The 13,820-nt window shown below is 35.9% G+C and overlaps 1 protein-coding gene across 1 annotated transcript in view; it reads left to right on the forward strand.

Moving 5' to 3' along the window:
- The window catches only part of PARD3 (par-3 family cell polarity regulator), a 435,432-nt gene that overhangs the window by 278,292 nt on the left and 143,320 nt on the right, over positions 1 to 13,820 (forward strand). The window contains exons 18-20 of the mRNA XM_021389241.1: positions 2,098 to 2,246; positions 3,337 to 3,381; positions 9,225 to 9,452. Of these exons, the coding sequence (XP_021244916.1) occupies positions 2,098 to 2,246; positions 3,337 to 3,381; positions 9,225 to 9,452 (422 nt within the window). The remainder of the gene's footprint in view (positions 1 to 2,097; positions 2,247 to 3,336; positions 3,382 to 9,224; positions 9,453 to 13,820) is intronic.

Genomic DNA, 13,820 nt, shown 5'->3' on the forward strand with positions numbered 1-13,820 from the left:
GAGCTGACTAGTAGTGAGCATAAACTCCTGTGTGGCCTTGGGAAAGTCATTTATGATCTGATTATGAAAGGTGTTGAGTTGAGTCACTCCCAGAACGTTTTCAGACTTTGGTGGTTCGTATTCAGCTACAATGTTGCACTGCTGTAAAGGCTGGAAGTATATATTGGCCTCATCTGTTTTATCTTTCTATCATGTGGAGATAATTTTTTCCCTATTTTGTGGGACTGAATGTGAGGACTAAATAGTTATTTTTTGGTTCAGGCTCTGATTCATCAGAGCCTTTAAGCATATGCTTCAAAACGTTGCTAAATTGTGCAGACATCTCTGAAATAGTTGCTGCAATTAAATGTAAAACATTATGAGCCAGAGCCAGAAACATTAAAGTCAAAAGGCACTTGACATTGACTTTATTCATATAAGCTCTGATCCTGCTCTCACTTAAGTAATACATGCTCGTCACATGCACGTATCTTATTATTTGTAAATCTGACACTTCTAGACCAAATTTCTTCTACTCTGTCTAGTAATGTGGATAGTGATTTTCATCTTTTATAGTACTTTATGCTTCTGAACACATTTCCTTACTTTTCTTCATTTTTGTGTCTAATACCTAGGTGTTTCTTGTTCAAAAATGCTTCTATACATTATATTACATTGCATACATCAACATTTTCACATTATATTATTTAAAAGTATAAGTCATGTTCTGCAGAAACTTGCTATTTACCTGTTTCTCACTAGGTATGAATTGTGTCTTATAACTAACCCTTGAAATAGAAAATAATTCTTTTGAAACATATTGAATAGTAACGTGTGTATATATATAATATTTTGTACAACAGTGACAATGTAGTTAGCTTTTTTGTCTTGAAACGTTATAACATTCAGAGGAAGGAATTTTGAGGGATCTTTTTCCTGCTGGATAGATAATGGTGGCACACAGTACTTGTTTTTTTGTTTGTTTGTTTGTTTTGTTTTGTTTTTCCCAGTATTTTATAGTTTAGATTTCTTTTTCTGCCAGCTGAAGTAGAAATCTATTTTTTGGGCTTGCCTTCAGGCTCTTCCCTTTTTCTGGGAGTGAGAAGACCCACGTGTGAATTTCCTTTCAGCTGATCTATTAGCAGTAAATGATCCTGCACCGGTTCTTGAATTCTTTCTTTTTGTTTTTTCTTTTTTTTTCTTTTTCAACATGTGGTACGGGAATTGTGACACATGGCAAGCTTAGGATTTAATGTGCACACCAAACTAATTTTTTTCATTGTTCCATTCATGATTCTTCCAACACTGGATCAATATTATTAAATCTATCTTCAAAAATCTTCTGATGAGGCATGATGAAACTCTCATTGCTGTTCGCTATAGACCTGACTAATTCAGCCAAGGTCATGTAAGAATTGTGCAGAAGACAGACTTGAAGAATGATGGTTGGGGGTTGGAACTGTATGATCTTTAAGGTCCCTTCCAACCCAAGCCATTCTATGATTTGATGATTCTATGAAGCGGATAAAAACCCTGAGTCCAGCTTAGTGGTGGAACCATTGTGATAAATACTTGCTCTGTAATGGAGCAGTAAAAAACATATTTGAGTAAAAAATATATTTGTATGTCATAGCCAGGTTAAAATCACAAAATGCTATGAGGGTTTTTAAATGAGGAACTTTGGTAATTCTCTGTGGGCTTCAGGCACGACAGATTTTATGTTTTACAAAAAAAACCATTTTGTGACAAAGAAAAATCTTAACATTTGTTATTAAGAGAATATATTGGTTTATCATTAAGAAAAAGAAATTGTTTTCTTTCTCTATCAAATTATTCCCATATTGGGTTTGTATATTCTGATAGTATATGCTTAGCTTTGCACCAGATATGTATACCTTTTATTAAACTTATAAGTAAAATTCTTGATTCTCTTTAACTAGAATTGCTTGATGCAGTGAAACAAATTCATCATGTGTGTGACTACTTTAAGTGGTTTATCTAAAAATGTGTACTTTACTATTGGTAGAAGTCACATGCTAAATAAATGCTTTTCTCTGCAAAGTGAAAGGTTGTGTGATCTTGATAAATGTTCGCATGGTTTTTTTTCCCTTCCTACAGCACTCTTAGTCCAGATGTTGATCCAGTGCTTGCCTTCCAGCGAGAGGGTTTTGGACGCCAGAGCATGTCAGAAAAGCGTACAAAGCAGTTTTCAGATGCCAGTCAGTTGGAGTTTGTTAAAACACGAAAATCCAAAAGCATGGATCTAGGTAGTGAGTGATATTTTTTCAATTGTTTTATTTGAACCTGATTTTCATGTTGTAAGTATTCAGATTTTGTATTTCCAAACATGTCATTTATGTGCAGTAATACTGCACATAACAGCTACTAGTGTGAAGTAAAGTATTCTGAAGGTGAATGGCCAAGCAGCCTGTGCATGGTTCTTACCACTTGTATATGTCTATACCTTTAAATATCAGAGTTCTCTGTATATATGGGTATACATAGATATAGAACATATTCATTAAAATGGAGATGAAAGGTGCATTTAACAATCTGCGTAGAATACCTCTACTTAAAATGTTCCATGCTGTGGTTCTGAGTAGACAGGATTAGTCTCAGTTCATGATTATAATGCAATTAGCCTTACAGATCCCTTGTAGCTTCTCACTGTATAGGTCAATTGTGGTGAAGATATTAAATGTGCAAGCGTTTTTTTGAAGAGATGGTTCAGAATTAGAAAATGGAGCTAGTCTGACTTTTGGTTGAGACCCATATTTTGTATTAATATCAGAAACCCTAAGAAGTAGCAGTAACTAATACAGGCAATCAACTATAATCATTTTAACTGACAAAACAATAGAGAAGAAGCAGACACTAACAAGCCCATCTATTTTTCTGCCATTGTATTTAGATTCTGAAGTGCGGAAGCTAGTAACCTTAAACAGTGAGTTTTGATTGTTTAAACACAAAATTCCATACTCAGAATAATGAAATATAATCAGGTTTTCTCCTTTACAATAATTGTGAATATCTTAACTGCAATCCCTAATTCACCAACTTCTTCAGAGGACAGTAAGTTTGGTGTTATTGACTTGTCTTGATTAGTTGCGATGTGCTAACGTGAAAATAACATTGTACCTGCCTGTGATGCGAACACGACTGACATTGCATGAAGGTTACTAGTTTGCTGCCATTTCTGTCCAGAATGTTTGCTTACTGTTGCAGTTTTTATGCATGAAGAACAACATTGCTAAGGCCCCCCCTAACTTGAAAAAAATATACAAAAGAAGGAATGTTGGTTGCATGTGGGGCATGGTCACTAACTGGGCTAACCATTATACATTTACCTTTTAACAGTAGCTGACGAGACTAAGCTCAGTACAATGGATGACCAGAAAACAGGTAAGAATTGACAGTAAGGCTGTTGCTATAGAAACCTTGGTCAAAGCAGCTTACCACAATTACAGAACTGCCAATCAAATTGCATGAAAACATGAATATTCCAGTACTTGCATGGCTGCTTTCTATTGTTGTGAATAATCAAGAAAAAGAAAATTCTCTGCAGAGATTAGTATCTGGGGTAGCGTATTCAAGGAGGTCATACATCTGACTGTAGGTAGACACCTGTGTCTACACTTTGAACTCATAAATATTCAGTTATCGTGATTTTTGTCCCTTCAATAAAATCTTGGAAAATCTAGCTTCAAACTCAAAGTGATGCTGTAGAAGTGTCGGATGTTTGGCTCTTACAGTGCTAACACAGTGCTTGAAAATAATTATTTTAATTCCAAAACTGCTATCTTTGCTTTAAGTGGTCATCAGATTCATGTTGTGAGTTGAGTTGATGATTATTAGTGCAAGTTGATTTGCCTTTGGAACTGAAACTGAAGCAGTGAAACAGAACAAAGGAATACGTAAATAGAATCTTTTCCACATACGATTGATTGTAACATTTCACACAATGATAATGAGAAATAGCTTTCAAAGCATATTTTTATTAGTAATTAAAATAATGCACCAGCTGCAGTTATTAGCCTTTATGATTTATTAATACATGTTAGCTTTTGACCTTTGAAATGCTGTTTTAATTAGGCTAGATCCAGAGGACACCATAACATTACTTAGCTCTAATTAGGAACAATTCACCTCTTAAACCTGACAATATTATTTATTTTAGCATGATTTGGGGAACAGAGCATTCCATGCAGAATTTATGATTAATAATTCACAACTGCGTTTCTTTTTAACCGCACTTTACAACATGAGTAGGAACGCTGAGAAGTTGTAAGTAATCAACTGATAACAGTATAATTTTTATTAAAACAGCTAGAACTTCTAGTTCTTAAAATGCTGTAGAATACGGTCACAGTCTTGCAGCTTTAGAAATTGAGAATGAGCACACAAAATTAAAATGTGTGAATGTTTTGAAGGATTCAGACCATCAGAGAGTGAAAGTATGAATTGTGTTAATGGTCATAGTAAGAAACAGAGTTTGGGAACTCCTTCGCCACTGAGCAATACTCACAGAAAGTTACACAACAAACTCAAATTTATTGTTCATTTTCTTATTGACCTACTTATTGGAATAGGATATGATTACAAAGAGGTAGATCCTGTATGTTTTAGCAAAATATGAAGCTTGGGTTTAAAAGTGCATAGCGCTTTTGGTGGTATCAACAGAGTGCAGTTTTTCTATATGTGCAACACCTGGATTAAATTCCAAAAAGAGACACGTCAGACAACTTGGGTGAATGAGCATGACCATAACCATCTGGACTAAGCAGTTACATATTTTGTGAACAGCTCAGTGGCTGCAAAAAAAAAAAAAGGAAAAAACACTTTCTACTTTTTTTTTATTTATCTTGTATGCTTTTAACCAGGTTTTGTATATAAACACTGCATTTCTCCCATTACTGAAGATGGATGTGATTTTTAAACAAACCACTTACTGTAGTTTGGCTTAAAAATTATCTGGTAGAAGAAAAAAATACCTCAGATGTGTGGTGAACTATGACTTGATGAATCCTGGAAGCCAGAAACCTCAGCATATATTTACTTCAGAGAAAAATAAAAACAGGCCCTGCTACAGTCAAATAATAATATTGGCTGAAAAGAAAAGGAAAGTGCAGAACTCACCAGTGCTAGTTACTATAATAGATTTTTAATTATTTTTCTTTCTGTAGTTCACTTGAAGTGCCTAATCCTTTCAGTGTTTACAGTTCATTCTAGAGGTTAGAAGTATATTCAGTAGCAATTGAGCATGGCTCATTTATTGAGTCCCAGGCATACTATAGTTCTAGCTGTTTTATTTTTTCTGTGTACACTGTGAGGAAAGGCTGAAACACTCTCTCTCAAAATCAAAGCAAAACTAAAAACCTCCACTGAATATTTACTTAAAGCAATTTTTAATTTATTTTTACATGGTGCTTTTTAAATAAACTTTTATTAAATGGAACCAAAGCTGAAGTACTTTTCATGCAGTTACTTGCTCTGTTCCTCCCCTGCCCCCTTCCAAGCTGAATTGTTCCTCCTTTATTGTAGGAATTGAACTAGAAATAGAAAAATTTATCATCAAATATAATGGAGCAGATGTTAGTAAATACAAAAATTGACTCTCTGCTGGTGTCTTTTAAGAAAAAAACGTAGATGTCATGCCTTTGCAAAACTGATAGAGGGAAGTTTTTGACATGTCACTGGTAGTATTTAACCTAAGAGTTGGTGAAAATAATGGTTCAGAAAGAAATAAAAACATTACATTAAATCATTTAAAAGAAAACTATAAAAAGCTAAAAAAAAAACAAACACTAAAAAAAGCTATTATAGCTCTTAAAAATCACCACTGAAGGAATCCTCCTACATCCTTTAACACCAAGGTTTTTGCCTTTGCAAATCGTCCATGTGGATTTGTGGTGCTGTATAAATACATAATGTAAGATTGCAGAAAGGGAGGCATCATGAGATGTGAAACAATTAGCATAAGGGAAAAACAAAGGGCTTGGAACAGGGAGCATCACATAATGTTGTGTGTGTGTGTTAGATGTCTCACTGGATCTATACATGCCATGTGAGCGCCTATCCACCCAATGCATGTCATGCATGAGCAAGGGGTGCTGCGTGGGGTGGAAGCAGGCATGGTGCTGTGCCCAGGGACAGGTCTGGGGGATACAAGGTGCTGTGTATGCATGGTGGGCAGGGGCAGTGCTTGGCGGAGGTGCGAGCATGTTGCCGAGGTGGATATGGGTGTATGTTGTATAGGGTACAACACTAAGAGTGAATGTGTAAGCAGAGCATGGGGAGGTGAGGCAATGTGATCCACAGGAGGAGTGCTACTGTGCTACAGATGGCTGCATCCACCTCAAAGGGGATTTGTTAATGAAATTGTTGGAAATGAAACTTTTGATAAACTTCAAATTTTTTACAAATGATAAAAGAGCCCCTTTCATCCCTCAGTCACATAAAGATGCTTAGGGTAGATGTGTCTTTTTTTCCTTCTTTTTTTTTTCTTTTCTGTTTTAAATTCTGTTGTCAAAATAGAACTCATTCTGAGCAGATAACATTTCTGATGATTACCACCAGCGCTGTAAAGTCTGGAAGAAAATGCTGACATTTTTGTGCTTAGAAAACAGGGTTTTGATGTAACTCATAAATTTTAAACAAAATGCATTTTAAAGAAAGTTTCTCACTGGATTATGAGTAAACAACTCACTTTCTGGCTAGTGAATTCTAGTAATAAATTCTGAACTCGCTCAATTTACAGGGAGACTTAGCTATATATTTTGATAATAGTAGACTTGCTATGAAGAGGCTGTAGAAGATAGTGGAGGTATTGAAACACGTATAGCTTTATGATTGCAGTGCTTAAATTGCTTGTGAAAGGACATTTTCCTCTTTGAAATTCTGCAACTTGTTCACGTTTGCGTTCATGACCACACAAGTTCATTAAATATTCCTATCATTTCTGCAATCCATTATTAGTTATACAGTACTCAGGGAACATTAGGTCATATCCCATCTAGGTTTTCCTTTGGGAAAGCACAACTTGCATAAATATTGTTCTCACAAACATCTGTACTGGGTTGCAGGAAATGGAATTTTTGTAATGTCCTTTATGAACATAAATGGGCACATAAATGCTTGCTTTATAATTACTGTTTACAAAAAGAGCCACTCAGTAATTAGGAAAAGATATATGAGCATTTCATTTAGAAGGTAGCAAAGCAGAATCTGGAATAAGGAAGTTTACAGTAAGTTGCCATGTAAGAGGATAGCTTTTCCCTTTGTATATGAAACTGAATATGTTAAACAGCTGGTTTATATAGCATTGTCCCCTTTCTGCTTCTTTCTTCCCTTCAAACTGTTACATTCATTTTTATTTCTTGTCTCATAGACTGTTTCTTTTTTTTTTTTTAACAAAACAGTCTCAAAAAATAAAAAAAAACAAAAGCTCATTTGTTGCCTACTGCAGACATTAGAGACTTTAGTGGAAGAAGAGCAGTTTGTGACACAAGCTAGAAAGCGGGCAATTTTATAAGGCATTGTCTAAGCTGAAGTTCTTTTATTTGGCACAGAGAGTGTTACGTAAAAGCACTTGCACCAGACTTCGGGCCTTGTTCAAAAGCTGGGGGAACCCGGACTGCAGTTTGTTTGCACAGCTGGGAAGCCATCAGCCCTCCCTTGTCCCAGCTGGCTCCTCTTGTTCACCCAGGCAGCTGCACTGTGCCCACCCATCCTCGTGACCCTCAGCCCTCAAACAAAAACAGGCTGCAGCAAGAGGGTGGCCTTTTCTAGGAGGCATGAGTTCATCGAGATAAAATTACTATTTTGTTGAGGCACATTTATTTCTGGCTGAGGGTGCAAGTGGCAGGACCCCAGACCTCTGGGGGAACCAAACTGCAGGAATTCTATAGACCTGGGAAAGAGGATTTTTATTTTTCTGTTTACAAATTCATCTTAACAGTAGGGCAGCTGAGGGGGGATTTTTTGACAGCTGCTGTTTGAATATATTTGATCAAACAGATTTCATTTCAACTTAGTTGCTCAGAATTTTAATAGCTGAGTGGAAAATGGAAGCATTTATTGAAGCATTTGTTGCCTTGCTCTGTCTCATACCAAGACAGCAATAAACATGGTGAAGCCTTGCCATGCTGCTGTTCTGCATCCCTTCTGTATGTCCAGCATCCCTCTTCAAGCTTCCATCCCACTCATCTTTCTAAGCAGGCACAAGTCCTATGCAAAATTTGCCAAGAGTATTCTGCACTTTTAAACAAAATCATTCTAAGTGCAGTGAACTTTTATTTTTATTATTTTATTTTCTGATAGATTTCTCCCAGGTTTAACTATGAGATCCGATTGTGCAACTGTCAGCCGATTTTCACTAAAACTGTGTATCTAAAAACAGAGGCTAGAAATGTAGTCCACAAAGCTGAGAAGGCAAGTCTGGATGGAGAGAGGGTTTTGAGAAATACTGTCCAGGGCTTTCTCGGTATGCCTCTGAACACACAGCTGTGATAAGGGCTGCCCTCCCCCCAGCTGTAGAGCTGTGCAGACATCAATCTGTGAACAGCCAGCAGTGTTTCCCGTCCAGCTGAGTAACTAGGACTGTGGTACTGCCGGAATAACTGGGGCTTCGCCACAGATTTTTGTGAATAAATTCTCAAAATCCCAGCAAGTCAGTTGATATTTCTAAGAAATGTTTCATTATGAAATTGTTAGCATTTTGATGCAAGTCTCTAAAAGTCAATTTAAACCAAACATATTCCTTGAAGCCAGAAGTTGGAGTACTTTACCAGAATGTTACTCTAAACACAATAGGATTCATGACCAGAATATGCTCTCAGTTTATCAGTTGCTTGTACAAATGAAATTTTCTGCTCTAAACAAAAACTAATTAATAATTTTGTTTGATGCAGTAAGATTTGTATCTCTGTTGTTTTTATGAGCTGTGTTTAAAGCCCTGTGCTTACTTTTATCATTCAGTTTGTTAAAATAATAGTGATGGATGTTGGTATCTTTTCACTGATTTGAAAAGCCAGACCTTGCTAACGTCGGTTTCGTTGACTGTAACTTGACATACTCATTCACTTCTGAGACCAACAAATCTGCAGAGAATTCCCCACAGATTATTGAAAGATGATGTGAATAATGTTAACTGTGTCCCCAAAGACATTCACGATGGATATGCATAATCAAGCATGCAGTTCTCTACACTAATTCTAATTACTTTTTTTCTTCCCTAAATCACTAAGGTTCCCCAACCAGAGATGTAGGGCCTTCATTAGGTCTGAAGAAATCCAGCTCATTAGAAAGTCTGCAGACAGCCGTTGCTGAGGTGACTCTCAATGGTGATATTCCCTTCCACCGCCCCCGCCCACGAATTATCCGAGGACGAGGCTGCAATGAAAGCTTCAGAGCTGCCATAGACAAATCATACGATAAACCTGTAGCAGATGATGATGATGAAGGCATGGAAACTTGTAAGTAAGCTATTGCTGTACATAAAGAATGTTAACAATATCGGTCAGTTCCTTTAGAAGGTAATTAAAATTGATAGAAGATAATTTTAGGATTTTAAAAGAATAGAACTAATGTCTCTTCATGGATTTTTTTCAGGCTTTTGCCCTTCATATGCATTAAACAGATTGCAACATTGCAGCTTCCTTCCTTCCTAAAATAAGGAAATAAGATTATTAGGAGTGTGTTTACTTAAATTACTTACTATGAAAATTTTCTGTAAGGCAGCTAATTAATTTACTGATGTAAATTAGAAAAATTTTTACGCAGAAAGAAAAAAAACACTGAATTAATGTTACAAAAATATGTGCATCTAACTTTGAAAGGGTACATTTGTAGTGTCTGGGGAAAAAAAAAGAAATCACTGTCCTTTAATTAGAATGAGTAAGGCTGGCAGATCTAATAAAATATAAAGTTAATGATCAGCTATTACCCACCCTAATGGGCATTCATTTACATTTTCAGTTCTTTAACCCGAAGTATGACCCAACATGTGGAGAATGTCATTAACATAAAAGAATCACTTCAAAGCTAACCTTATCATTATTGAACTATGTAAGAATGGGCTGGGAAAATGACAACTTATATTGAATAAAAATAGTGTGAATGGTAAATTACCTCAATCAGAGGTTGTATTAAAATTATTGAATTTTTAACCTTCATGTTGTATTAGTTTCAACTTGTCACACACACCCACCGAATTTTTTTTAATCAACCTGCAGCTAGTTAAAAGTTTATGAATGAAGGAGATGCTTGGAAAGCTGAAGTGTAAAATATTTAGCCTGAATACTTACAGAAAAACCATAAAAAGAGATTTTTCACTCTCTGCTTGTTTAAAATTTTTTTTTCTGAAGTGTCATTCTGTAATATTCTGTGGTAAGCTTACTCCTTTTATATATTTTTTTAAATTCTTTGGTTGTTTTTCTTTTAATCTGTCTGTTACTAAAAGCGTTCTGAGACTGAAGGGGAGGTCATTCTGCCAGTCACTTTTCTCAAAGGTAGTTATGGACAGAATTAATTCTGCTTCGCTTTTACCATACCTAGCAATTTCATGGAGCACTGAGGCTAAATGCTGGTCTGGTGCTGCTGGCTGTCATTCTGTTTCTGGTCAGTAGGAGAACAGGTATGAGAAAAAGTGTAGTGATCCTGCTCATTCTCCCAGACTGCATACCTATGGTCTTCCGGGACATAAGGTCACGTTTTTCTAAAAGCCTTTATTTGGTGTGAGCCAACTAATGGAGATACCTTTTTTGAGGCATCAGATATCCAGGGCTTAAACAGAAATTACAGATGATTTGACTTTGTTTCACCAAAATTGCAGCAAAACTGTTTTCAAAAAACGTTTTCTAGGTGAGTATAGGCTTATGACAGTTCTGTAAGATGTTTTGAGCTTATTGATGCAACGCATAGAGAGCAGAAAGGAAATATTTGGTGGTCTTTGTATCCTTTGCATGAAGTAGTAGAAACCAGATAGAAATTTTCAGTCTGCAGGCAAAATGCTGTGAGGTGAGTCTTCATCCTCGTCTTTGTATGGAGGAAGAAGTCTAGCACTGATGGACCAGGAGCCATCTTCTTGTCACGGGAGAGTAAGAGTGAGATTGTTCTCAAATCTCACATTCTAAGGAAGGCCTGAAGGAAGAATGGCCAAGCTATATGCGTGGAACTACATGTTCCGTTAAAGTTGTGGGGCTTAATAGCTTCTCTTTGTTACAATAAAACATCTCAAAGGTAATCCAGAAACTTGGACTGCCCACGTAATAGAAACAGATATGTAGTAAAGCTGTCATAGTAAATTGGTTGGACAGAATTGAGTTCCAGGAACAGTGTTGAAGATCCTTTAGGTCTTCCCCTTCTCACGGTGGCTAGGAGAGCTTAAGAGCTGGTCCAGCCATATGGGGCATGGGATCAGCTCAGAATGCTAAATCCCGAGGTCTGTATTTCTGGGAACGTGTGTGTATCTGTGCTAAAACTGAAAGCAACTGCAGTCTTCCCCACTTTGTGTAAATTTTGTGTGGCTTCAGGTTCCAGAGAATTTGCCAAGTGATGTCTTCAGCTGGAAGAAGTCTGGGCGCCTTTGAATACATGGAAGTTGATTTAACAATCTGGTACTAGCCTAATGTCTCACTGCTGCCATAATGACATGGCATAATTTTTTTTTAATTGTATTTAATTATTCCATAATTGTTTGAAATTAAAATGTGGCTTTCTTGTATTATAAAATCCAGGCAAACATGTTGGTGGTCAATTTGCTGGTACCCTTGAGGTTGGAATCATTAGTCTTTCTTGATATGTTTTCCCTTTCTTCTCCAAATGTTTCAGTGCTAAGAGTACTTTTCCAGACACTGCCTGCAATGTATTTTATAGAAGAATTCTTAACATGTCATTACCCTATATAAGAAAGCCATAAAATACAGGTAGTATGTGTGGCAGAGGGCCCAGCTCTCTTCTAAATGAACTTACTGTCATTGCAAAAAAATGTTATTAAATGACTAGGAAAATCAGATAGGTGTGTCCAGTTCTGGGACAATCTTTTCAGAAGTATCTGAGAGAATGTGTATGAATTTGAATGGTCACATTAAAAATCAGTCACATTGTGGAAAGGTGTGAGTGTTTAGCTATTACAGGTCATTTTGCCTGATTTTCTTTCTTTTTTTTTTTTTTTCCTTAATACTTGAAATAGCTGACTGGAAGCAAAATGTTTATCTTTAGTGATGTGAATGAGAACAAGACATTTGAATTGGGAGAGATCGCCAGAGCTTTCTAATCTTTTGCTGAATCTTAATTGCTAGAATCTATGGCTGTATTAAATATCACAATAAGAGGCCTGGAAGCTTAGTGGCAAAATAGCTTCACATTAAGTAGCTTTGATTCCTCATGTGCATCTTTTCTATTTTATGGCCTAATTAGGAGAATAGCTTCATAATACCTGTTTGTGTAGATCTCTTTAGTACAGTGTGGTTCATGAAATGACACTAGTTTTCAGCTTTAATTGATGTTTAAAGTATACTCCAATTTATTTTTTTGTCTTCAGCATCCTGAATGGGGGAAGGGAGCGGGAGAGTGGAGGAAAAGAGGAAGTAACAGTATCAAAACAAATAAATTCTGCATTTTGCAGCAACCTAATGTCATTACTGCAACTTTACAAAAATAAGAAGTTTCATTTGCAGCCTCGACTTGAATTTTAATTGAGCAGCATTTGCATTTGTTCTAAACGCTAGTAATTAGGTGTATGTTAATTGCAGAGTGAATGTTCTGCATAAAAGTGAAACAAGTTTCTTCATGTTGCGCCTTTTTAAGAAACTGGAAATCCATTTACTCCAGTGGAAACACGAGTGTTTATTCCAAGAGAACAGACATCCTGGTTCACAAGGCTCATTCTAAGCTATGGAATTAACTGCGAGCAAAATGTGTATGATAGACAAATATTTATTGCAGCACAACCGTGGAAAGGAGCCAATATTATCTCCATAGAATATGCAAAACAATAAAAGGAAGCATTGTTATGACAAGTAGTTCAGCAATCAGCACAGCTCAATACACTTAATACATATTTAGGATTAAAATAGTGTATTGTCATATGAATATGAACAACCACAAAAAAAAAAAAATTGTTTCTCTTTGGAATTCTAGCTTTGCAGTACCAAGTAAACAGTCAACTTCAGAATTTGTCAGATTTTTACTTTTTTTTTTTTTTTTACTAATTATGTTTGTTTGCAAGTACAATAATTTAAATGCTTAGTTGGTTTAAATGGAACAGATTGTAGCTATAAATTAACATGCAAAAAATTTGCATCTCTATTCCAAAGTAGTTTTCCACTACTGTTTTCATAACAATTAAATATCATCCCAAAATTTGTTTAAGAAACACTTTCACCAAAAGAAGTCCAAGTACAGCTAATACAGAGAAAGTTATAGGAAATGCGCATTAGTTTTCTAAAATGAAATTATCCAAATTCTAAAGTGGTGCCTACAACTGAGAAGCTTAGCTGATAGCAGTCCTGAAGACAAGCTGATATGAATTGCTGGGAAATGTCTTTTTTTCTTTCTGTTGGTTTGTACTTCAGAGTACTAGTTGATATTCAAAAATGGTTATTAATGTTGATATTTATGACATGATATGTTTTTCTTGAAAAATGTTTTTGTTATCTTTCAGGGTTGGATAATACTTATAGAAATGCTGAGATACTCATTGAATAAGTCTATTGGGCAGGTCTGTGTAATGTAATAGTAAAGAATAAACAGTATTTTGCAGGCAAGTATCTGAAAGGGAGAACATAGAATAACTAGTGGCTTTTCAGCTGGTGATTTGTAGACTCCTCAGCTTTAGTGAA

Source organism: Numida meleagris, chromosome 2 (assembly GCF_002078875.1).
Source record: "Numida meleagris isolate 19003 breed g44 Domestic line chromosome 2, NumMel1.0, whole genome shotgun sequence".
NCBI classification, from domain to species: domain Eukaryota; kingdom Metazoa; phylum Chordata; class Aves; order Galliformes; family Numididae; genus Numida; species Numida meleagris.